We start from the raw sequence: 25,577 nt of genomic DNA, 5'->3' as shown, positions 1-25,577 counted from the left end.
TTACAAATACAATCTAATTTTTCAAGGTGGTGATAGAAAAGGCATTCAGATGTTTATGACCTGGTTTGTGAATTCCTTGGATTTTCTACTGGTAAGAGCTTCATCTACCAGTCACTTCTCTCTATCTTTTTTAACATTTTCTCACCCAATTCTAATATCATAACAGATGTTTAATTGAATCTCCTTACATTTCAAAATCTGATGCATAAAATTTGAGACACATAGATAATGGAACAAGAATTGAGCTGGCATCATAAAAATTGTCCTCCCCAGTTTGGAGAGGGTTTAAATGGGACCTAAAGCCAGAGAGAAAATATTCCTATGAAATACTCCTTAATAATCAAGCACTATAGCCAGGAGTGGTGGTGTATGCCTGTAATCCCAGTACTTGGGAGGCTAAGACAGGAGGATCAAAGGTTTGAGACCAGCCTCATCAACTTAGCAACACACTGTTTCAAAATAAAATATAAGATCTACCTGCGAGTGTAGCTCAGAGATAGAATGCCCCTAGTTCAAATCCCCAGTGCCACAAAAAAGGAGGAAGAGGAAGAGGAGGAGGAGGAGGAAAGAAAAGAAAAGAAAAGAAAAATATCTAGAACTGCAGCAGGTATTGAATGCATATATATTTTTTTCACATTCTTCTACCCTCTCCTTTTTTTCTTACAGTAATAGCTAGGATTTCATTTGGATCGCTTTTTACAAAGCTTTATTGTATTTCTTTCTTTCTTTCTGTCTTTCCTTTTATTTTTTATTTTATTTTTTTTGCGGATCTAGGGATGGAACCCAGGGGCATTCGACCTCCAAGCTACACTCCCTGCCCTATTTTTTATTCTTTATTTTGAAACAGGGCCTCACTAAGTAGCCGAGGCTGTCTGCGAACCGCATTGGGTCTCAGCCTCCTGAATGCTGGGATTACAAGCGTGCGCCACCATGCCGGCTTCACTTTTTCCACTCATCAAGTATTTTTGTTTCTGTATTTGTTTTTGGTACTGGGTATTGACCCCAGGGGCCTTCCAGCCCTTTGTGTGTGTGTGTGTGTGTGTGTGTGTGTGTGTGTGTGTGTGTGTGTGTGGTACTGGGTGTGGAACCCAGGGTCTTTCTACCTCCGGGCTATATGCCCAGACCTATTTTATACTTTATTTGGAAACAGGGCCTCACTAAGTAGCTGAGGCTGGCTTCGAACCTGTGTGATCCTCTTGTCTCAGCCTCCCAAGCGCTGGGATTACAAGCGTGCGCCACCACGCCCCGCAGCTTTTATTTATGTTTTGAAACAGGGTCTTGCTAGGTTTCTGCGTTTTTACCGCATTGCTGAGGCTGACCTTGAACCTGAAATCCTCCAGTTTCCACCTCCCAAGTACATGATTACAGGCGTGCCCCACCACTCATCACGTATTAATAAATTAAATTTGTGATGTTCATTACCTGGTTCTGCCATGGATCGAGGTTCTGAAAGAAGGAAAGAAAAGATTCTGAGCATTTTTTTTTTTTTTTACTAAGAAGCCACATTTTCAACAGAAGCTTCCTATAGAGATTTGATAAGCTTAACCTATCAATGTTAAGTATAATGACCTGCACACCCAAGTCTTAAGCAGGGACACAGAAAGGCGGGAAGAGCGCTGCTGAGTAATGTTGCTTTGGCTTCCAACACACCTGGGTCTGCTTGGGGAAATAGACCTTTGGCAAGGAAAACTGCCCAAGTTAGGTTACAGGTGGTTTTCATTTTAGGTCTGACTTTTTAGTTAGTTGTAAGCATAAAACATATAGTCAAGTTACAAAATAAATGATCAGAAATACTTTTCTAGCATCAACTTACTTTTCTGTAAAATCCTAAAATCTGGAGAATCTTCTATCAAGGTCCCTTCTCTGTACCACTCGACTTTGGGGGATGGAGCTCCTTTGACTCTGCATTCAAAGACAACCAGCTGACCTTCAGAGGCTGACAAATTTTGTAGCATCTAAAATGAGAAGAATTGTTAGAACAAAAAATAAATAAATAAATAAACATTTTAAAAATGTAGTTCCAGCTGGGCATGGTGGCGCACGCTTGTAATCCCCACGCTTGGTAGGCGGAGACAGGAGGATCACTCAGGTTCAAAGACAGCCTCGCTGGCTTAAGAGACTCTGTTTCCAAGTAAAAAATATAAAATAGTTCTGGGAGTGTAGCCCAGAGGTAGAAGGGTTCCATTCCCAGTACCACCACACACACACACAAAAAAAGTAGTTCCAATGCTAAATTTTAGAAAAAGATACCATCTCCTCCATATCTGGATTTACTCCCCACCAAATCTTCTACATCTCCCCCAGTTTTAATTCTGTGGACATGCAGCGAGTCCATGTTTGGGGACTGAACCACCTAATGCCAGCTTCTCTCATTATTTATATCTCCCTTTATTCCTGTTTCAGTGCTAAGTTTATTAAATATTAGGTGAAACATTTTGAGTAAAGAGCTAATTTTTGGTAAAGTACTTCTGTTCTTAAAGGTCCAAGTAGATTTTGGTTTCAAAACATAATACTTAGCCGGGCGTGGTGGCGCACGCTTTTAATCCCAGTACTTGGGAGGCTGAGACAGGAGGATCGCGGTTCACCGACAGCCTCAGCTACCTAATGAGGTCCTTTGCAACTCGGTGAGACCCTGTTTCAAAATAAAGAATAAAAATAGTGCTGGGGGCATGGCTTGGAGGTAGAATGCTCCTCTGTTCAATCCCCAGCACCACAAAATAAAATAAAATCTGCGGTTAGCTAGACATGGTGGTACATGCTTGGGAGTCTGAGACAGGAGGATCGCAGGCTTGCAGCCAGCCTCAGCTACTTAGTGAGGCCTTCTGCATGTTAGGGAGATGCTGTTTCAAAATAAAGAATAAAAAATAGGGCTGGGGCTAGCTCAGAGGTAGAATGTACCTGGGTTGAATTCCCAGTTCTGCAATAAAACAAAACAAAAACAAAAATACTGCAGTGAACTGAAGTGAATGTCTTAGACATGGGAGTAATGACTATTATACAAAGAAAAGGAAAGAGGCTGTTCATGATGTGTAGCAGCTCTGCGATATTCCAAGGTTTTGTCCTGGAAATTAATCTATATCTTGCGGTTTTGTTTTCCTTATAAAAGTATTTATTTATTTATTATTTATTTATTTAGTGAAACTGGGGATTGAATCCAAGGGCATTCTATCTCTGAGCTATACCTCCAGCCCTACTTTTTATTCTTTATATTTGCAACAGGGCCTAAGTAGGTGAGGCTGGCCATGAACATGTAATCCTCCTGTCTCAGCCTCCAGGTACCAGAATTACAGGTATGGGCCACCACGCCTGGATTATTTATTTATTTATTGTGGTACTGGGGATTGAGCCCAGGGGCATTCAACCTCCAAGCTGGACCTCCAGTCCTATTTTATTTTAATTTTGAAGCAGAGTCTCGCTAGGTTGGTGAGAGTCTCACTCCTTCCTGAGGTTGTCCTTAAACCTGGGATCTTCCTGTCTCAGCCTACCAAGTACTGGAATGACAGCTGAGCACCTCAATGTCCCACTCTCCCCAACTTTTAAAATTTACTTATTTGTACTTTGAGACAGGGTCTCACTAAGTTGCTCAGGCTGGCCTTGAACCTGCACTTCTTCTCCCTCAGCCTCCTGAGTGGCTGGGATTATAGGTGTCCTACCACGCCTGGCAATTTGTGACTTTCTTTTTTACATTTCTTGTCTGAAAAACTTACAATTTGCACACAACCTATCACATTGCTAACATTTGTGTAAGGAATATGAGGATGGGGAGAACCACAAGGCTTGAGCTGACTTTCACCTTAGGGGTGTGTGTGTGTGTGTGTGTGTGTACACACACACACACACACACACACACACACACACACACACACACACACAAGACTGTGACCGCCAGGGGGCACTGTAGCTCAATGTTAACCTTATGTTCTCACATCCTCAAGCTTTGCTAGTTGAAATAATTTAGGGTAGGATTAAGAGAGTGGTTTCTGAGTTACTAAAGGGCTATTTTGTTGAAAGTCTGGTTACTCCTCGTATACTCAAAACATCTCCTAGTGACAAGAATGGAGTGCTGGAAGCTTCAGCCAGCCTTGGAGAGCACGCCAGGCCTCCTGTGCTTCCGCTCTGACCCATGAGCAAATTCTGCTAAAATGGGAGCTTTGAGGACTATAGAACACTTCACCAGAGTTGGGTATAGTAGTGCACACCTGTAATCCAGTACTTGGAAGGCTGAGACAGGAGTATTATAGGTTTGAGGCCAGCCTCAGTAGCTTAGGACATTCATGAACTTGGTGAGACCCTGTTTCAAAGTAAAAAAAAAAAAAAAAAAGAAAAAAAAAGAAAAAGAAACAGAAAGCAGAAAGAAAGAAAGAAGGAAAGAAAAAAGAAAAGAAAGGAAATGGACTGGGAGTATAGTTCAGAGATAAAATGCCCTGGGTTCAGTCCCCAGTACCAAAAAAAAAAAAAAAAAGAAAAAAAAAAGAAAAAAAGAAGAAAGAAAGAAAGAAAAAGAGCCAGCAGTGGTGGCTCATGCTTGTAATTCCAGCATTTGGGAGGCTGAGGCAGGAGGATCGCAGGTCGCCAACAGCCTCAGCTATTTTGTGAGGCCTTTCTTTACTTTGAAACAGTGAGACCCTGTTTCAAAGTAAAGAATAAGAAATAGGGCAGGGGTTGTAGCTCGGAGGTAGAATATCCCTGAGTTCCACTCCCAGTACTGAAAAAAAAAAAAAAAAAAAAAAAGAAAGAAAGAAAGAAGAGAAAAAGAAAATGAAAAAGAAAAGAAAAAAAAGAAATTCATACACAATATGCATAATGAAGTTTTCATCCCTTCTTGAGGCAAACAAATTAGAAAACCAACCTCACACACACACACACACACACACACACACACACACACATTAAAAGGAAGAAAGAAAGGTAGTGACAGAAGGGATTGAATAAATTAAATATGACCCATTTTCAAAATGGATATAAGCAGAATGAGGTCAATCGATATTCTCTGACATAGCTTGCAGTTCAGGTATGCAAGTCAATTCTCAATTTGCAGAGGAGACACCAAAACCTTGGTTGCAAGGGACTTTTTTTTTTTTTTTTTTTTTCGGTTCTGGGGAAGGAACCCAGAGGCATTTGACCTCCGAGCTACACCCCTGCCCAATTTTTTTTATTCTTTATTTTGAAACAGGGTCTCACTAAGTTGCAGAGGGCCTCACTAAGTAGCTGAGGCTGCCCGCGCACCACAATCCTCCTGTCTCAGCCTCCCGAATTCTGGGATTACAAGCGTGTGCCACCACGCCCGGCTTTCAAGAGACCTCCTTGAGAGACTGCCTGGCTCACAATTTAGAACAACACTGGTGGGTTGCTATCATTCATCTGACACTGAAAAACAAGACCTGGGCTAGAGGTGTAGCTCAGTGTTAGATGCTTGCCTAGCAAGCATGGCGCCTTGGGTTCAACCTCTAGTAACACACACACACACACACACACACACACACACACACACAGTAAGAAAGAAAAATATATTACATATTACTGCTGGGTGTTATGGCACATGCCTTTGATCCCAGTACTGAGACTGAGGTAGGAGGATCACAGGTTTGAGGATAGCCTCAGCAATTTAGCGAGGCCCTCAGAAACTTAGTGAGATCCTGTCAAAAAATAAAATATGCCGGCTGTGGTGGCACACACTTGTAATCCCAGTACTTGGGAGGCTGAGACAGGAGGATTGCAGATTCACAGCCAGCCTCAGCTACTTAGTGAGGCCCTCTGCAATTTAGTGTTTCAAAAATAAAGAATAAAAAATAGGGCTGGGGGTTTAACTCAGAGATAGAATACCCCTGGGTTCCATCCCCAGTACCAAAAAACAACAACAACAAATAAATAAAAATCAGACTGGGGGTTTTCTTGGAGGTAGAACACCCTTGTGTTCAAATTCCTGGTAACACACACACACACACACACACAAACACACACACGAAAGAACAAAAGAAAAACAAGACGTGTGTTCTGTTTGAGAGGCCAGCCAAGACAGCTGGTACTACTGTGTATGGACCAGCCCCACTCATGTCCACTGATAGAGGCAGCAGCTCACTCCAGTGTGAATCCATATGCAGTAGAGGAGGTGCCGAAGGACATCCCACAAGCCACTCGGAGAAAGCTGTTCAAAGTCATAATTATAAGGACAACGATCGTTGTGATTGCTGGAAACTTCTTTTCTGCAGTCTCATAAGAAAGAGCTGGCTTATGTTGCTACATTTCAGGGTCCAAAGCAGTTACACCATTAAGACATAATGTAATGATGTCGTGTTCACCACGGCAGCAGGGCTCAGGCTATTTCTATTGGAGTGATGTTGGATATGGTTCAAGTATTCCCATAAAAACTCATGTCTTAGAAGCTTGTTCCCAGGCTGGTGATATTAGGAGACACTGGGACCTTTAAGAGGTGGGTCCTAAAACCGGGCATTTGGGACGCTGAGACAGGAGGATCACAGTTTACAGCCAGCCTCAGCTACTTAGTGAGGACCTCTGCAACTTAGTGACACCCTGTTTCTAAATAAAGAATAAAGAATAAAAAATAGGGTCGGGTGTGGTGGCGCATGCTTATAATCCCAGCATTTGGGAGGCTGAGACCGGAGGATCCCAGTTTGCGGACAGCCTCCGCAACTTAGTGAGACCCTGTTTCAAACTAAAGAATAAAAAAATAGGCCGGGCGTGGTGGTGCATGATTGTAATCCCCGTATTTGGGAAGTGGAGACAGGAGGATCGCGTAGGTTCGAAGCCAGCCTTGCTGGTTTAAGAGACCCTGTTTCCAAATAAAAATATAAAATAGGTCTGGGAGTGTAGCCTGGAGGTAGAAGGGTTTCCACGAATCCCAGTACCACCAAAAAAAGAAAAAAAAAAATATATATATATATAGGGCAGGGGGTGTACCTCAGTGGTCGAATGCCCCTGGGTTCCATCCCCAGACCCGGAAAAAAAATAGGGCTGGGGCTGTAGCTTGGAGGTAGAATGTCCCTGGGTTCCATCCCCAGTACCGCAAAATAAATATGTAAATAAGAAAGGAGGAAAGAAAGAAATAATAAAAAGTCAGACAGGGGGTATAGGTCAGAGGTAGAATGTCCCTGGGTTCTATCCCCAGTATTGCAAAAATAAATAAATAAATAAATAAATAAAGTATAAAAAATCAGACTGGAGGTGTAGCTTAGAGGTAGAATGCTCCTGGGTTCATTCCTCAGCACTACAAAATAAATAGATAAATAAATAAATCTAGTTGATATTTTTGCCCCTTGGGACTGGATGCAAGTAAATGGGTATATATGGCTTTAGGCTGGATATAAATCCGGGCACTTTACAAATAAAAGCGTTCGTTGAAGGCCCTTTGCTCTTGATCGGCACAGGTTTCCCACATGTGACAGTCGAGTCAGAAAATTCTCTGAAATTAACATGTTGGGGAAAGAAGCTCACAAAATCTCCCGAAAACCCGGATCCGGCTACTGGCCCAATTATTTCAGAGTTTCCTGCCTCTGCTATTATATAATGAAGTGCTCTTCAAATTCTCACTTCCCCTGCCCCCTCGTAGTCTTCAAATTACTGCTGAAGCAGCTGGAGCCAGGGCCGCTGCAGCTTGAGAGCCCGGAGCAGCTGCTGTGGGGGGAGCCAGAGGAGGGCCTAGAGCTAATTTGGTCACCTCCCCCCCCCACACCCCTCAGCAGAGCCAAAGTATTTTTTGATATGCATAGAAAAGGGAGGGTAGTTTATCTTCCACCACAGTTAAAAGTATTTAAATCTCCCCCCCAGGTGGGCCGGGGTGTGGCTGGGTAGTAGGGGCCAAGCCTAGTAAGAGGCCCTGGGTTGGATTCCCCAGCACCATAAACAAATAAACAGAGGTGTTATCTATGATCAAATATTAGACCGGTGAACTAGTAGATAGAATCCTATAGTCTTTTAAATTCCTCCACTGTTTTTCTCAGCAACTCTCCTTTTCATTTTAACCTTTAAAAAGATAAGCAGCTGGCTTCAGTGGCGCACACCTGTAATACCAGTACTTGGAAGTCTAAGACGTGAGGATGGCAAGTTTGAGGCCAGTCTCAGCTTAGACTCTTAGCAACTTAGTGAAACCATGTTTCAAAATAAAAAATAAAATGGGGCTCGGGGTAGGGGGTGAGGGGTGTCTAACTCAGAGGTAGAATGCCTCTGGGTTCAATCCCCAGTACCAAAAAAAAAAAAAAAAAAAAAGAAGAAACACAGGAAAAAGATAAGTACTTCTTTATCATCAAAGGAGTTAAATAAAACCCTGCTCTCTAATTGTTGCTTTAAAACTCAAAATGGCTTCTTGCCATAAGGCAAAGAAAGGCTTTGTCAGGCATTGTAGAACTGAGTCATGGGGCTGGAAAGCCAGAGTCCCTGAAGAAGTAAATAGGGCAGGAATAACCTGAACCAACATATGCAAATGCTGTTACCCTCGCTCACGGCCACGGGAACCACGTGGGCTCTGACTCAGAAACGTGCTAATGACTCTGGCAGTGACTATGACTTCAATCTTGCCCTCACTGACGGAACTAACTAACGCAAGCACGCCCTTGCTGATAAGTCTCTCTGGAATTTGAGCCGCGGCCTCTCCTGGTGCCCTACGTCTGTACCATCCTGATGCCATTTATGGAGGCAAAAGCATGCATCTAGAAGGTGGAGAAAGCCTTCTCGGAATTTGGGTCTGTGTACTAGGGCTATTTTCCCACCATGAAGCCAATGCTTTGGAGATTTTACTTAACAGACACCTTTTCTAGTGAGGAATTCTCCTTTCCTCCCTCCTTCCTTCTTTTGTGCCTGGGGGCATTCTATCTCTGATCTATACCCTCAGCCCTTTTTAAAAAATTGCGTGTGAATGTGTGTGTGTGTGTGTGTGTGTGTGTGTGTGTGTGTGTGTGTATGCGTGTGTGGTATCAGAGATTGAACCTAATGTTTCAATCAGTGGTGTTCTACCTCCAAGCTATACCTCCAGTTCTATTTTATTTCTATTTTTGAAACAGGGTCTCACCTAGATTGATGAGAGTCTCACTACTTAATGAGACTGTTCTCAAACCTGCGATCTTCCTGTCTTAGCTTGCCAAATACTGGGATTACGGGTGTGCTCCATCATACCCGGCTCAATTTTTTGTTTTGAAAGAGGGTCTCACTAGGTTGCTGCGAATCTCGCTACATTGCTGAGGCTGGCCTCAAACCTACGATCCTCCTGTCTCAGTCTCTCATATGCCTTTAATAAGTAGAAAGTGAGGAAGTCCAGCTTGGTGGCCCTCGCCTGTAATCACAGTACTTGGGAGGCTGAGACAGGAGGATTACAGATTTGAGGACAGCTGCAGCAACTTAGTGAGACCCTGTTTCTAAATAAAAATAATATAGGAGCTGAGTGTGTGGCACACGCTTGTAATCCCAGTATGTGGGAGGCTGAGACAGGAGGATCCGGGTTCGTGGCCAGCCTCAGCTACTTAGTGAGGCCCTCCACAACTTAATGAGACCCTGTTTCAAAATAAAGAATAAAAACTTGGGCTGGGAGTGTAGCTCAGAGGCAGAATGCCCCTTGGTTCAATCCCCAGCACCACAGAAAAAGATAAAATAGGGCTGGGGGAGCGTAGGTTAGAGGTAGAGGGCTCTGGGGTTCAATCTCCAGTACCAAAACTTAATTAATTAATAAATAATAATAATAGCTTTGGATCTAGTGTTACCTTATGAACTCGTATCTGTTTTTCACAGATAGCTTTCAAGGTGGTTGGAAAAGAGAGAAAAGGAAGCAGATTTGATCTGTGACAAGTGTACCAGACGCATATGCTCAGGGTGGTGCTAACGCACGGAACACGGAATGCTTAAGATGTGAAATTGAGTGGGGAGAGGGCACCTGTCTGGTGTCGCCTCTCTGGCTGGGAAAAGAGGGGATTTTATTGGGAGGAGGTATCGACTATTTAGTGGTTTAGCTGCCACTGAAGAGTCAGCACTGTGTCTAAGGTGTGACAAATTAAAGAAAGTGTCCTGATTTTTTCCAGCACCTATGCTGTGTCTGACAGCTATGTGACTTAAGCGGTGACAACAGAGATGATAAGAAATAGCTCCGTTCACTCTGTTGCACTCCCACCGCACACACGGCCACCTCGAGTTCCTCCCCAGAGTCCTACATCGGCCCAATCACGACGTGCTGCTTGCTTACTTCGAGTCTGCAAACAGTGAAGCCAAAACCTCAGATGTGAGTTACAGGAAACGAACCTGAAAGATCGAGAGGCATGTTTCATGTAAAATGCGCCTAACTGCTACAGATACAGGCAACCGTGGCTCACACTAGACTCCAGGATGGTTTTTATGTTTATTTTATTTTACTTGGGTTTTGCTGGGAGTTGAACCCAGAGGCGTTCTACCTCTGAGCTACACCTCCAGCTCTTGTTATTTTTTTGTTTTGAAACAGGGTCTCTCTGGGTTGCTGGGAGTCTTGCTAAATTGCTGAGGCTAGCCTTGAACCTGCAATCCTTTTATCTCAGCCTCCCAAGTATTTGGATTAAAGGCATGCATCACACATGCCGCGCTTGGCAAACCTGCTGGGTTTTGAAAACTATCTTGGATGAGCTCATGTGATACGGCAAGACTTCCTTGAAATGGATGTTTTTGAGCCAGGCGTGGTGGCGCACACTCGAATTCCCAGTGCCTGGGAGACTGGAATGGGAGGATTGTAGGTTCATGACCAGCTTCAGCTTTTTAGCGAAGCCTTCCTCAACTTAGTGAGACCCTGTTTCAAATAAAATAAGATAATGAAATAGGGCTGGGAGTGTAGCTCAGAGATAAGAACATCCCTGGTTTAGATCTCCAGTAACACACACACACACACACACACACACACACACACACACACAAAATGCATGCTTATGTGGGTGTATTTAGTTCTTTTTTTTTTTTTTTGGTGGTACTGGGGGTGGAACCCAGAGGCTTTCTACCTCTGGGCTATACTCTCAGACCTATTTTATATTTTATTTGGAAACAGGGTCTCACTAAGTTGCCGAGAGCCTCACTAAGTAGCTGAGGCTGGCTTTGAACCCGTGCGATCCTCCCGTCTCAGCCTCCCAAGCGTGGGGATTACAAGCGTGCGCCACCACGCCCGGCAGATTTAGTTCTTTTAAGCATTAGTACTCACTGGAAAAGACCGTGTTTTCCATTTTGCTCCCTCAACTTCAACACTACTGAGAGTTTGATCTGGATAGTTCTTTGTTGAGGCTGTTATTGCATATAATGTTTAGCAGCATCACTAGGTGCCAGCGCAGAACCCTCCAGCGTGACAACCAAGTGTGACAAACATGGCCCCAGACATTCTAGTGGGCCCCTTAGAGAGCTGAAGTAACCAGACTTGCTAGTCACTTCTCTAAAATCTAATCAGCCAAGTGTGTTGGCCCACGTGCCTGTAATCCCAGTACTTGGGAGGCCGAGACAGGAAGATCACAGGTTCAAGACCAGCCAAAGCAATGTAGCAAGACTCTCAGCAACCTAGTGAGAACCTGTTTAAAACGGAAGAGTAAAAAGGAAAAGGGAGGGGGGGTTGAGTATGTAGCTTGAAAGTAGAATGCCTCTAGCTTGATCCCTAGTACCACAGACAAGTAAGCAAGCAAAAGCACCAAACCAAAATGAAACAACAACAAAACAAACAAACGATAACAAAAATACCACCACCAACAAAACCCTAAACATATTTCTTAGAGAATAAAATTTGGGGGCCTAAATTTGGTATTTATACAAACAATAAACAAATCCAGGCATAGATTTCACCCATTTGGCCTTCACAATACTAAAAGTTCCAATTGGACTCCGTGTTTTCACCCTGGAGCTTTCTGTGTCGGGTCACATCCAGACCTGGTGTATGTCACATAAAGGAAAGAACTTTAGCGTAAGAAGCGGGAGAACTTGTTTCTTGTCCTAATTCTGCCCCTAAGGAGCCTGGTGACTTTGGCTTAAATCCTTCAATCTCTCTGGCCCTCCCTTGACTTTTTTCATTTGCAAATAAAAGTGCTCTGTTGAAATTTTCCAGTTCGAAATACAAAGACATTGTGACTTGAGTTCCATGACACCACTGTGGCTGATACCCTGACACAGAAAGAGAAAGCTGTTTGTTCTTGAGTGAGGCTTTAAGTCAAACCTCCAGAGAGCATTTAACTCCATTTCTTTGAGCACCAAAGACAGCTGCCTGCAGCTATATTCTGCTGAAAGTCCAGTAGTGAGCAGCTAAAATCTTATCGCTTGCTCTTTAGGTGTGGCTTACTACCAACTCTAGGTCAAGATTGGCGTGACAGGTGGGGAAGATATGTCTCTCATCACAAAAACTCTTACTAGACATCTAGTACTTTTTCTTTTCTTTTCTTTTTTTGCGGATCTAGGGATGGAATGGAACCCAGGGGCTTCTACCTCTGAGCTACACTCCTTCCCCTATTTTTTATTCTTTATTTTGAAACCAGGTCTCACTGAGTTGCAGAGGGCCTCACTAAGTAGCTGAGGCTGTCTGCGAACCGTGATCCTCTGGTCTCAGCCTCCCAAATGCTGGGATTACAAGCGTGCGCCACCACGCCCGGCTTGACATCTAGTACTTTAAGTGATCCTTTTCTCAAGAACATGAAACCCAAACACCCCTAAACCCTACATTGTACTTATAAAAGACCAAAATCCTGAGGTAAATTCAATAAATTTTGTTAGGCACTTGTAATCCCAGTGACTCAGGAGGCTGAGGAAGGAGGATTGAAACTTTAAGGCCAGCCTGGACAACACAGTGAGACCCTATCTTTTTTTTTTTTTTTTTTTAAATGGGTCTGGAGATGGAACCCAAGGGCATTCGACCTCTGAGCTATACCCCCTGACTTTTTTATTCTTTATTTTGAAACAGGGTCTCACTAAGTTGCAGAGGGCCTCACTAAGAAGCTGAGGCTGTCCACGAACTGTGATCCTCTGGTCTCAGCTTCCTGAATACTGGGATTACAAGCCTGTGCCACCACACCTGCTGTAGACCCTATCTTAAAAAAAAATTAAAAATTGTTTTAAAGGGCTGGTGGTGGAGCTCAGTGTAAAACTACCCCTGGGTTCAGTCCCCAGTAACACACACATTCACAGAAAGGCAGCAAATCTTGGATCCTATAACTTATTTTACATGCTGTGGTGTTTTTGTTGTTGATTTTGGTGGTACTGGGGGTGGAACCCAGGGGTTTTTCTACCTCTGGGCTATACTCCCAGACCTATTTTATATTTTATTTGGAAACACTAAGTTGCTGAGAGCCTCACTAAGTAGCTGAGGCTGGCTTCGAACCTGCAAGATCCTCCTGTCTCAGCCTCCCAAGCACTGGGATTACAAGCGTGGGCTACCACGCCCGGCTTATTTTTTGTTTTGTGTGTGTGATGATGAAACCCAGGGGGCATTCTACCTCCAAGTAACGCCCCCAGCCCTATTTTTTATTCTTTATTTTGAAATAGTGTCTCATTAAGTTGTGGCGGGCCTCACTAAGTAGCTGAGGTTGGCCGCGAACCCGGATCCTCCTGTCTCCCAAGTACTAGCATTACAAGCATGCACTATCATGCCCAACTTGCTGTGGTGTTTTTATTAATTAATTAATTAATTTATTTATTGGTACTGGGGATGGAAGCCAGGAGCATTCTTCCTTTTAGATATACCTCCCCCAGCCCTTTTTATCTTTTTATTTTGAAACAGGGTTTCACTAAGTTGCTGAAGCTGGCCTTGAACCTATGCTCTCCTGTCTCAGCCTCCAACTACTGGGATAGAGGCATATACTACCACACCCTGCTTTGATATGGTGGATTTTTTTTTTTGTTTTTTTTGTTTTGTTTTTTTGGTGGTACTGGGGTGGAACCCAGAGGCTTTCTACCTCCAGGCTATACTTCCAGACCTATTTTTTATATTTTTCTTTGGAAACAGGGTCTCACTAGGTTGCTGAGAGCCTCACTAAGTAGCTGAGGCTGGCTTCAAACCCGTGCGATCCTCCTGTCTCAGCCTCCCAAGCACGGGGATTACAAGTGTTTTAAAGGCACAGCAGACGAAAAAATCAGACCTGTTCAGGGTGATATGGCCGTACACAAAAGTCGTGAGAGAAGAAAGCCATAGTTTGATTACCTTGGTGAACACAGGGGCTGCGATGATAGGTTTTCCATCCAATCCTTGCAGATAGTTGGTAGGACTCTGGCACTGGTAGGAGGGAACCAACATTAGATCCATTGTCACAAAAACTATTAAATGGAGAGATAACAGAACAAACACATCTCCAGATTTTGATGTATAAAATTAATCCCAAATGAAAAGACTGGTGTTTTCTAAGTCTCTGAGTCACACATTTCAGAGTTTATTCTGAACTGATTGCATTTTTTTCTAGGTTGGCGGCTGTCCACTTCCATCCTTTATTCACTTATGGATCCTTACAGTCAGAACCCGGGGCCTGAGGAGTCAAAGAATAGCCCTGTGATTTGGAGCTGCCAATTACAGTTTGAAAACCAATGGATTAGAACTAAACCTTGATCCCCTCTGCATTACAAAGTGGGATAAAAAAGTAATTCTGAATCGTTTTTTAAGGTTGCAAAATAATACATTTAAATATAGTTGTCATCGATCAATACATAGATCCTTATATTTTACCAGTATATGTATGTATGTATGTATGTATGTATGTATGTATGTATGTATGTATTTTGCGTGTCTGGGGATGGAACCCAGGGGCATCCGACCTCTGAGCCACACCCTCTGCCCTATTTTTTATTCTTTATTTTGAAACTGGGTCTCACTGAGTTGCAGAGGGCCTCACTAAGTAGCTGAGGCTGTCTGTGAACCACGATCCTCCGGTCTCAGCCTCCCAAATGCTGGGATTATAAGCGTGCGCCACCACGCCTGGCTCTACCAGTGTATTTAGATAGTGTGTTTACATATTTTTAAAGTACACTCATACATGATATTCTTATATGTGCATAGAAAAAAGCCTGGAACTGACTGCTAGAAACTAACAGAGGTGCCTCTGAGAAGAGGTAGAACCTTGACTGAAGTTTTTGTTTAATATACATCTGTGCTTCTTGAATGTTTTTACAACAAGCATATATTATTCCTATTCTTATTATTAACTTGAAATGAGGGAGCTTCCTATGTTCTCTGTCTTAGAAAGTATAATTCTGTGAAACTCTGTGAAATTGAGCTTTATTATTATTTTTGTTTGTCCTGGCAGCTCACGGTGTATGTCATCACTACTCTATATGATGCTGGAATGTCAGAGAGTAACTTGTCAAGTGTATCTTTCCTATGACATTTGCCCATGAAACTAAAGAATAAGTTCCCATAGTAAAAGAAAACCACTGATCTCCTATGTTGGAAGTACAAAATGATTATCATACAATTTTCTTTTTATTTATTTATTTTTGTGGTATTGGGGATTGAACCCAAGGATATTCTACCTCCAAGCTATACCCCCAGCCCTATTTTTTATATTTTATGTTGAAACAGGGTCTTACCAGGTTGATGGGAGTCTCAGTACTTGCTGAGGCTGTCCTTGAATCTACCATTCTGATCCTCTTGCCTCAGCCTCCCAAATACTGGGATGATAGGCACGCGACACCACACCCAGCAAATTTTATTTTTAAATTAAACCAAGCCGGGCGTGGTGGCGCAAGCTTGTAATCCCAGTACTTGGGAGGCTGAGACAGGAGGTTTGAAGTCAGCCTCAACTACTTAGTGAGGCTCTTGGCAACTTAGACCCTGTTTCCAAATAAAATATAAAATAGGTCTGGGAGTGTAGTAGCCCAGAGACAGAAGGCCCCTGGGTTCCATCCCCACTACCATACATACACATATACAAAAATAAAAACAGAATCTCTTTCCCTTGCTGGGGATTAAACCCAGGACCCTGTGCCTGCTAGGCAATTGATCTACCACTGAGCTAACCCTCCTCCCTTATCCTGAGGTAACTCTCCTGCTTGATGAAGCTGCAAGAGTGGAGAGCATGACCATGCTATACTTGATGGGCATGGCCATAGTGTGTGTCCGTCACAGCTCATGACACTTGTGTTTCACCCGGATTCTTGTACCTGCTGGGTGGTTGGCACTCTGGGCTGGGTTACCAGAGGCTGGGCTTGGGGCACCGCTGGAGGAATGGCTGCAGAGGGTGTGGGAGATGACAACGCCTCATTTGGCTTCTGGATTCTGAGAAATTATTAAAATATAGATTATAAAACAGAACTCTGTGTGTGAAAAGTCAGCAAAAGTTGTAATGCCACCGCGCATTAGAGTTGTACTTAATAAAAATTGTTGGCAATATGCTACAAATAGTTACTAAGCAGAGCTAGATGTCGTGGCACACGGGTGTAGCCCCAGCATTTGGGAGGCTGAGATAGGAGGATCACGGTTTGAGGACAGCCTCAGCTACTTAGGCCCTTTGCAACTCAGTGAGACCTGGTTTCAAAAAATAAAGAATAAAAAATAGGGTTGGGACGGTGTAGTGGCGCATGGTTGTAAACCCAGCACTTAGGAGGCTGAAACAGGAGGATCAGGCAGGTTCGAAGCCAGCCTCAGCTACTTACTGAGGCTCTCAGCAGCTTAGTGAGACCCTCTTTCAAAATAAAATGTAAACTGGGCGTGGTGGCGCATGCTTGTAATCCCAGCATTTGGGAGGCTGAGACCAGAGGATCGCTGTTTGTGGACAGCCTCAGCTACTTATGAGGCCCTCCACACTGTTTCAAAATAAAGAATAAAAAACAGGGCAGGAGGTGTAGCTCGGAGGTTAAATGCCCCTGGGTTCCATCCCCAGAGTCCCCCCCCCCCACACACATAAAAGTAAAATAGGTCTGGGGGTGTAGCTTGGAGGTAGAAAGCTCCTGGGTTCCATTCCCAGTACCACACGCACACACACACACGTACACACACACGCACACACACACGCACACAGTTACTAAGCGCTTCATTTCTCTACTTTGTTAGACAATGCAGATATGAAGATGACTATGACACCACTGTCCTTGGTCATTTGCTGTTCAGCATGGCCGGCGAGTCAAACGTACTAGAAACTGCCTGAGCTCCAGGACAAGTGCGGCCACAGCGGCTTGTGCAGAGGATGCAGGTGTGAGGTCGGCTTGGGTGTCCTTCCCGTATTTTCTCCCTCCTCTTCCATTTTGAGGAGGAGGCCAGACCTCAGTAAACTCTTCAAATCTCCATCAATTAAAGAGATGATTGGAAGGGCAAGAGAACCAGGGAGTTTTCAAGAGGAGGCTGTGGTAGGAGATGAGTTTTGTGGGGAAGAGAGAAAGGGAGGCCTGTGGATCTGGCCAGAAAACCTGATGCAAGGGAGACCTTAACTCTAGAGGGGAAGGCAGCCGGACCTAAACATATCAGGAAGCATCACGCCCTATACTTAAAGGGCCTTGGGGTCCGGCACCTGGGCCTCTCCCCTCTAACTCGTGGGGCTGGGTGACCTTTGACCAAGGGCTTCCCTTCCTTGGATCCGAATATTACCTCTCTCTGTCTTAGCTTCCTCATCTCCAAAATGAAGAAATAATAATTTCTACTTTGGAAGGTTTCTGTGAGGTTAAATGAGATCATTCAGGTCAGACGCTTTGAATGGTGCTTGCTTCACAAACTGCCCAAGCTTGATCCCAGGAATCCGTACAACTGGGAAAGGGGAAAGGGACACCCAATAATGACAGGGTGAATTTTTTCCCAACCAGGCAGAATGGGGGCCGAAGAAGCAGAATTAATGGTGATGCAAAGCCTGTTGTTTCCAGAGCATCTGTTTTCTTTCTACAATAATAAAGCCCTGATTTCTTTACATGGCTACCCCCAAATAGACTACATTTCCCAATCTTCATTGCAGCTGGGTGTGGCCACATTGCTACTTCCTGGTTATAGAATAAGAAGGATAATGTCATATGGGATTTAAGAGAGGTAATCTTCCAAGGGGAACGGGCATATCCTTTATTCTTTTCCGTGTGTGTGTTCCGTGCGGTTCCATCCCCAGACCCGCAAAAAAAAAAAAGAAAAAAAGAAGGACTGCACCTTAGCATGAGACTAAGCAGGAAAAATTTGGAGATGGCAAACTAGAACTTTATGGGCTGCAAAGCCATTTCACCTTTCAAATCCTGATTTCTGATTTTTATGTAAATGAGAAATACCCGTCTCATTTAAGTCACAGTTATTCTGGGCTCTATTATACACAATCCCAGCTAAATGCTAACTAATACATGTAGATTTATTTATTTTGGTGGTACTAGGAATTGAACCCATAGGCATTCTACCCCTAAGCTACACTCCCAGCCCAATTTTATTTATTTGGAAACAAGGTCTCGCTCGGTTACTGAGAGCCGCGCTAAATTGGTAGAGGCTGGCTATGAATCTGTGATCCTACTGTCTCAACCTCTCAAGTACTAGGATTACAGTGTGCACCACCGTGCCCGGCATACAAGTAGATTCAAAGAAAATAAATGAATGGATATTTGTTCCATAATTAAGTTTATGTATCAAACGTTATACCCAGCTGGGCTTGGTGGTACATGTCTGTAATCCCAGTATTTGGGAGGCTGAGACATAAGGCTTGCAGATTTAAGACCAGCCTGAGCAACCTAGCAAGAACAAAAAACAAAACAAAAAATAAACAAAAAGGGCCGGGAGTGCAGCAAGTATGTGCAATAGAGAAGGAGGTTATTACAGAACCAGAAAAGGGAAAACATTTAGAATGGGTTGTAAAGGATAACTAGGAGTTTGCCAGGCAGAAAAGGAGGTAGAAGCCAGGCATGGTGGCACAGGCTTGTAATACCCGCGCTTGGGAGGCTGAGACAGGAGGATCGCACAGGTTCGAAGCCAGCCTCAGCTACTTAGTGAGGCTCTCAGCAACTTAGTGAAACCCTGTTTCCAAATAAAATATAATATAAAATAGGTCTGGGAGGAGAGCCCGGAGGTAGAAGGCCCCTGGGTTCCACTCCTAGTACCACCAAAAAAAAAAAAAAAAAAGAAAAAAGAAAAAAAAAAAGGAGGTAGAGTATTTCTACCAAAGTGAACAGCTTGAATAAAAAGGTAAAAATGAGCTGGGCATGGTGGCACACGCTTGTAATCCCAGCATTCCAGAGGCTGAAACAGGCAGGAGGATCGCTGTTGGCGGAGAGCCTCAACTCCTTAGTGAGGCCCTCCGCAACTCAGTGAGACCCTGTTTCAAAATAAAGAATAAGCCGGGCGTGGTGGCGCAAGCTTGTAATCCCTGTGCTTGGGAGGCGGAGACAGGAGGATCGCGCAGGTTCGAAGCCAGCCATGCTGGCTTTAAGAGACCCTGTTTGCAAATAAAAAGTATAAAATAGGTCTGGGAGTGTAGCCCAGAGGTAGAAGGGCTTCCAGGAACCCCAGTACCACCAAAAAAAGAATAAGAAATAGGGCAGGGGCCGGGCGTGGTGGCACACGCTAGTAATCCCCGCGTTTGGGAGGCTGAGACAGGAGGATCGCACGGGTTCGAAGCCAGCCTCAGCTACTTATGAGGCTCTCAGCAACTTAGTGAGACCCTGTTTCCAAATAAAATATAAAATGGGTCTGGGAGTATACCTCGGAGGTAGAAAGCCTCTGGGTTCCACCCCCAGTACCGCAAAAAAAAAAATAAATAAATAAATAAATAAAATAAATAAATAGGGCAGGGGATATAGCTCGGAGGTTGAATGGGGTTCCATCCCCAGACCCCCTGAGCTACAGCCCTATCATTTATTTATTGCGGTGCTGGGGATGGAACTCAGGGGCATTCTACCTCCAAGCAACATCCCCAGCCCTATATTTTATTCTTTATTTTGAAACAGGGTCTCACTGAGTTGCAGAAGGCCTAAGTGGCTGAGGCTGTCCTCAAACCGCAATCCTCCATCTCAGCCTTCTAAATGCTGGGATTACAAGCATGTGCCACCACGCCCGGCTATTTCTTATTCTTTATTTTGAAACACAGTCTCACTGAGTTGCAAAGGGCCTCACTAAGTAGCTGAGGCTGTCCATGAACCATGATCCTCCTGTCTCAGCCTCCCGAACGCTGGGATTACAAGTGTGCGCCATCACACCCGGCTAAGATTTATAAATAATGTGTTTCTATTGTTGTAGTCCTGGGGACTGAACTTAGGCATGCTCTACCACTGAGCTACATCTCTGCCCTTTTTATTTTAAAACAGGGACTTGCTAAGTTGCCCAGGCTGGCCTTGAACTTGCAATCCTCCTGTCTCAGACTTCAGAGTTACTGGGGTTACAGTTGTGTGCTACCATGCCTGGCCAAAAAATAAAAATTAAAAATTAAGAAAATAAATAAATAAAAAGGTATTTATGCTTGACTTTTGTTTTCCTATAGATAATAATCTAAAGTCAGGAAAATGTTAGGATATGTCTGATCTTTTCAAAAATAATTGGTAGTGCTTTGGAGACCAAAAGAGAGAAAGGCTGGAGTGTATAGAAGAACTGTGTGCAAGTGATGGGCACGAAGGCAGGCAGGAAGGAGGAAGCCAATCAAGACCATGAGGGTTTAAGGAGGGGGGTTAAGTGAGGAATCCTTTACTGTGCTTCTGAATGCTCATATCTGCACACGACCCCAAAGCAGATGATCGAGGTAGCACCCGTGAAGGGTTTTGAAGAGTAAAACATTATTTCTGAGCCAAGCATGGTACCACATGCTTGTAATTCCAGTACTTAGGAGGCTGAGACAGGAGGATCACAGGTATGAGGACAGCCTCAGCAAATAGTGAGACTCGTTAACCAAGTGAGACCCTGTTTCAAAATAAAAATAAAAAAGGGTTGAAGGTGTAGCTCAGAGGAAGAATACCCCTGAGTTCAATCCCCAGCACCACAAAAGATAAAATTAAATTAAAACATGATTTCTGCCCATAGGAGCTTACCTGCTGAAGGGGAGGGCAGAATATGCAAACAGTTTCCATCCATCCATCTATCCATCCATCCATCTATCTATTTATTTATTTATTTATTTATTTTGGTGGTACTGGGGGTGGAACCCAAGGGTTTCTACCTCCGGGCTATACTCCCAGACCTATTTTCTATTTTATTTGGAAACAGGGTCTCACTGAGTTGCTGAGAGCCTCACTAAGTAGCTGAGGCTGGCTTCGAACCTGTGCGATCCTCCTGTCTCAGCCTCCCAAGCGCGGGGATTACAAGCATGCGCCATCACGCCCGGCTGTTTCCATCTCTTTAAACAGTCTTCCAAACACTGCTATTTGTTCCAGGCAATTTCAAAGAATGCTGCTGTGTTCTTTTCTGCTTTGCACGGCTTCTGCTTGCGGTGTCCCTTCCTTCCTCCCTCCCTTGTTTGAGGGTGGCTTTCTACTGTTCTTGGAAGAATCCGCTTAAGGTCACCCACTCTGGGAAGCCTTCCTTGATCACTTTCCCTCCCCAACCAATGAGTAGTATACTGTCTTTGTGCCAAGCCCTGTCCCGCTCTTGGTCACCACAGCCTATTGAACTTTATTATTCCTACTATCTATATGCTTGGCAGACCTTTCTCCTAAACAGTGATGCTCTACTAGAACCTCTTTTTTTTTTTTTTGGTGGTGGTACTGGGGGTAGAACCCAGAGGCTTTCTACCTCTGGGCTATACTCCCAGCCCTATTTTATATTTTATTTGGACACAGGGTCTCATTAAGTTGCTGAGAGCCTCACTGAGTAGCTGAGGCTGGCTTTGAACCTGTGCGATCCTCCTGTCTCAGCCTCCCAAGCACAGGGATTACAAGCGTGCGCCACCACGCCCGGCTACTAGAACCTCTTGAAGGTAGAAGCACCCGCGTGTTCTCAGCATCCCTGCAGTGAATGAAGTGCGTGGGCAGCACACACGCTTAGTCAATGGCTGTGGAAACTAACAAATGGATGGCACAACTTTATTCACTATTGAGTACAACTGTTTAGCAAAAAGGTTTTGACTTGTCCAGACCACTGATTTAAATATCTGCTAAGTACTAAATACTAAAAACTTCTAGCCGGGCGTGGTGGCACAAGCTTGTAATCCCAGCATTCGGGAGGCTGAAACCGGAGGATCGTGGTTCACGGACAGCCTCAGCTACTTAGTGAGGCCCTCTGCAACTTAGTGAGACCCTGTTTCAAAATCAAGAATAAAAATAGGGCAGGGGGTGTGGCTCGGAGGTCAAATGCCCCTGGTTTCCATCCCCAGACCCACAAAAACAAAAACAAAAAAAACTTCTAAATAACATATAAAGTTAAATGAATTGTGTATATATACATAATTTAGAATCACCACGTTTTGTGTTCTTGTACTGTTTGTTTGTTTGTGCAGTACTGGGGATTGACCCAGGGGCATTCTACACCTCCAGCCCTATTTTATTTTTATTTGAAAATAGGGTCTCGCTAGGTTGATGAGAGTCTCACTACTTGCTAAGGCTGTCCTCAAACCTGCAATCCTCCTGTCCTAGCTTCCCATGTATTGGGATTACAAGTGTGTACCACCATGCCCAGCTGTGCGATGGTATTTCCTGGGTGGCACTTTATTTTAAATGAGTGTTCAAATTTATCTTCTAAGCAAGACTTAAGCAAAAGAAGTAGATTTGTCTCCAGTCTGCCACCCTCTTCATGTTCTAGTAAGCATTTTGGGCCCATTTCTTGGGATCTGAGGATGCTGAGGTTGTAAGATAGAAAATGAGAATTACCGATTCATCTGTTCCTTGTTGGGGTCCCCTTCTGAATCAGAAGAAGAAACGCCTGGAGAAAGAACAGCAAAATGTGAGAGGTGTTTGTTTGTTTGTTTTGTGGTTTTAGAGATTGCATTCAGAGGCTTTCTACCTCTAAGCTATACCTCCAGCCCTGTTTTATTTTTTGTTTGGAAACAAGAGCCTCTCTAAGTTGCTAAGGGTCTCCCTAGATTGCTGAGGCTGGCCTTGAACATGCGATCTCAGCCTCTCAAGTACTGGGATTACTGGTGTGTGCCATCATACCCAGCTAGGACCTGAGATTGTGTGTGTGTGTGGTACTGGGGATGGAACCCAGGGGCATTGTACCTCTGAGCTACACCCCTGCCCTATTTTGTAGTCCTTTTTATTTTTCAAACAGGGTCTCACTAGTTGCAAAGTACCTCGCTAAGTAGCTAAGGCTGTCTGCGAACCACAGTCCTCCAGTTTCTGCCTCCCAAATGCTGGGATTACAAGCGTGCACCATCCTGCCTGGCAGGTTTTGAGATTTTTAAGATGTATAATCAATGCTAGGTATTTGAATAATCTAAGGGATGAACTCAGTGATTTCCCTACATTGACATCCAATTTGACAAAAGAGAAAATAGAGGCTGTGCCTGGAGGCACATTCTTGTAATCCCAGTGCTTGGGAGGCTGAGACAGGAGGATCGCAGGTTCACAGCCTGCTCTGCAATTTAGTGAGATCCTCTGCAACTTAGTGAGACCCTGTTTCAAAATAAAGAATAAACCAGGTATGGTGGCTCATGCTTGTAATCCCTGCATTTGTGAGACTGAGACAGGAGGATCACGGGTTCATGGCCAGCCTCAGCTACTTAGTGAGGCTTTCCACTATTTAGTGAGACCCTGTTTCAAAATAAATAATAAAAAATAGGGCTGGGGGTGTGGCTTGGAGGTAGAATGCCCCTGAGAAACTGAGTGGGTAGCTCAAGGTCATCTAGCTAGTTAGCAATAGAGTTCAAGCTAACTGACATCTAAGTGTGGTCATGCATACAACACCTGCCAAGTTCCTTTATCCCAGCAGTCTTTGCAGATGGTCTCGTGTTCATAAATCTTCCTGCTCTCAGCCTACACAGATTGACTATAAGGAGGGATTACAGTGGATTCCGAACATTGTAGGGGTAGGTGGCAGCTCTTCCGTCCTGTTCTAATATTAACAAGCCATATTTCATCTTGGGAGTGGAGGTGTTTGAAGTCCTGTTGCCACAAAGATAAAACCTAGCAATCCAATCTCGGCAGTGTTAGCAGAACCTTGATCCGGATTTACTTCTCTAGATAGTGAATTCCAGGAAGACATCACAGAGCTAAATCTGGAGGTATTTATTGTACTCTGAAAATTCGAGGATGAAAACAGAAACACATTCCCGCTTGTGTATTTATTCAGTAAATGTTTATCAAATATTTACTGCGTACTTGGTAGTCCTATTTAAGATATTGAAGAGAAAAATAAAGAAAAATAAGGGTGTCCTTGCCTTACAATCCAGTTAGCAAATGGGCATTTATACCATATTCATACAATATGTTAACAGCTACAACCAAGGCAGAATAAGGCATTAGAGGTGAAAAGCATGCTAAAGAAGGTCCCTAGAAAACTCAGAGGATGAGATAAATTAGAAACAAATCTTTAGGTAGACATATGAGGAACATAAATTGATTTCTTTTCTAAAATTAGTCATATAAGTTTAGTGCTGACATGAATGAATTTCCAACTTTCCCAAACGGTCTATAGGCTGCTACCCTTGACTCTCCTTCCTCCCCTCCTTCCTTCCTTTCCTCCTCCTCTCCATCCTCCTCCTCTTCTTCTTTTTCTTCTTTGGGGCACTAGGGGTTGAAACCAGGGGAGTTCTACAACTTCAGCCCTTTCATTTTTTATTTTGAAACAGGGTCTTGCTAAGTTACTGCACTAGTTTTGAACTTGTAATCCTATCTCAGCCTCTCGAGTACCTGCAGTGTTTTTTTTTTCTTTTCTTTCTTTCTTTTTTTTTTTTTTGTGGTACTGGGGATTCAACCCAGGGTCATTCTGTCTCCAAATTATACTCCCAGTCCTATTTTTTATTCTTTATTTTGTTTTATTTTTATTTATTTATTTTTGGTACTGAGAATGAAACCCAGGGGCATTCTACCTCCGAGCTACACCCCCATCCATATTCTTGATAATTTGAAACAGGGTCTCACTGAGTTGCAGTCTCACTCAGCTGAGGCTGGCTGTGAACCTGCAATCCTCCTGTCTCAGCCTCCCAAGTACTGGGATTACAAGTGTAGAGTGCACCACCACGCCCGGCTCCCACAGTGTATTCTTAAACGGCAGCCAAAGTTAACTTTAAGAATTAAATCAGATCTTGCCATGTCTCTGCTTAAAGCCTTCCACAACTTTCTATCTCCCTCAGGGTAAGAGCCAATGTCCTTGCAATGACCTACAAAGATTTATATGCTGTGCTCACTGGCTTCCTTCCACCTCAGCTACCTCGTGAACTTCAGACCTTTATCTCCAATTCATTCTTTCTTTCTTTCTTTCTTTCTTTCTTTCTTTCTTTCTTTCTTTCTTTCTTTCTTTCTTTCTTTCTTTTTTGCAGTACTGGGGATTGAATTCAAGGCCTTGTACATGCTAGGCAAGTGCTCTACCACTGAGCTATACCCCTAGCCCTGTTTTTTGTTTTGTTTTGAGACAAGCTCTCACTAAGTTGCCTGGGCTGGTTTCAAACTCGGGATCCTGTTGCCTCAGCCTCCTGAGTAGCTCTCCCCTTACTTCCTCCCTCCCTCCTTCCCTCCCTCCCTCCCTCCCTTCCTTCTTTCCTTCCTTCCTTCCTACCTCCTCCCTCCCTCCTTCTCTCTCTCTCTCTCTCTCTCTCTCTCTCTCTCTCTCTCTCTCTCTCTCTTCCTTTCTTCCTTTC

General features: G+C 43.8%; 1 protein-coding gene across 1 annotated transcript in view; it reads right to left on the bottom strand.

The window, feature by feature from the left end:
* MYPN (myopalladin) overlaps positions 1–25,577 on the bottom strand; it is a gene marked incomplete at both ends in the record, with an annotated part of 99,165 nt that overhangs the window by 42,843 nt on the left and 30,745 nt on the right. The window contains 5 exons of the mRNA XM_080693886.1: positions 1,423–1,446; positions 1,814–1,955; positions 14,123–14,194; positions 16,072–16,186; positions 22,651–22,702. Coding sequence (XP_080550012.1) covers positions 1,423–1,446; positions 1,814–1,955; positions 14,123–14,194; positions 16,072–16,186; positions 22,651–22,702 — 405 coding nt within the window. The remainder of the gene's footprint in view (positions 1–1,422; positions 1,447–1,813; positions 1,956–14,122; positions 14,195–16,071; positions 16,187–22,650; positions 22,703–25,577) is intronic.

This window comes from Muscardinus avellanarius (assembly GCF_963383645.1).
Source record: "Muscardinus avellanarius genome assembly, chromosome: 4".
Classification (NCBI taxonomy): domain Eukaryota; kingdom Metazoa; phylum Chordata; class Mammalia; order Rodentia; family Gliridae; genus Muscardinus; species Muscardinus avellanarius.
Note: the sequence above shows the minus strand (reverse complement) of the source record. Positions and strands in the feature narration are given on the sequence as shown.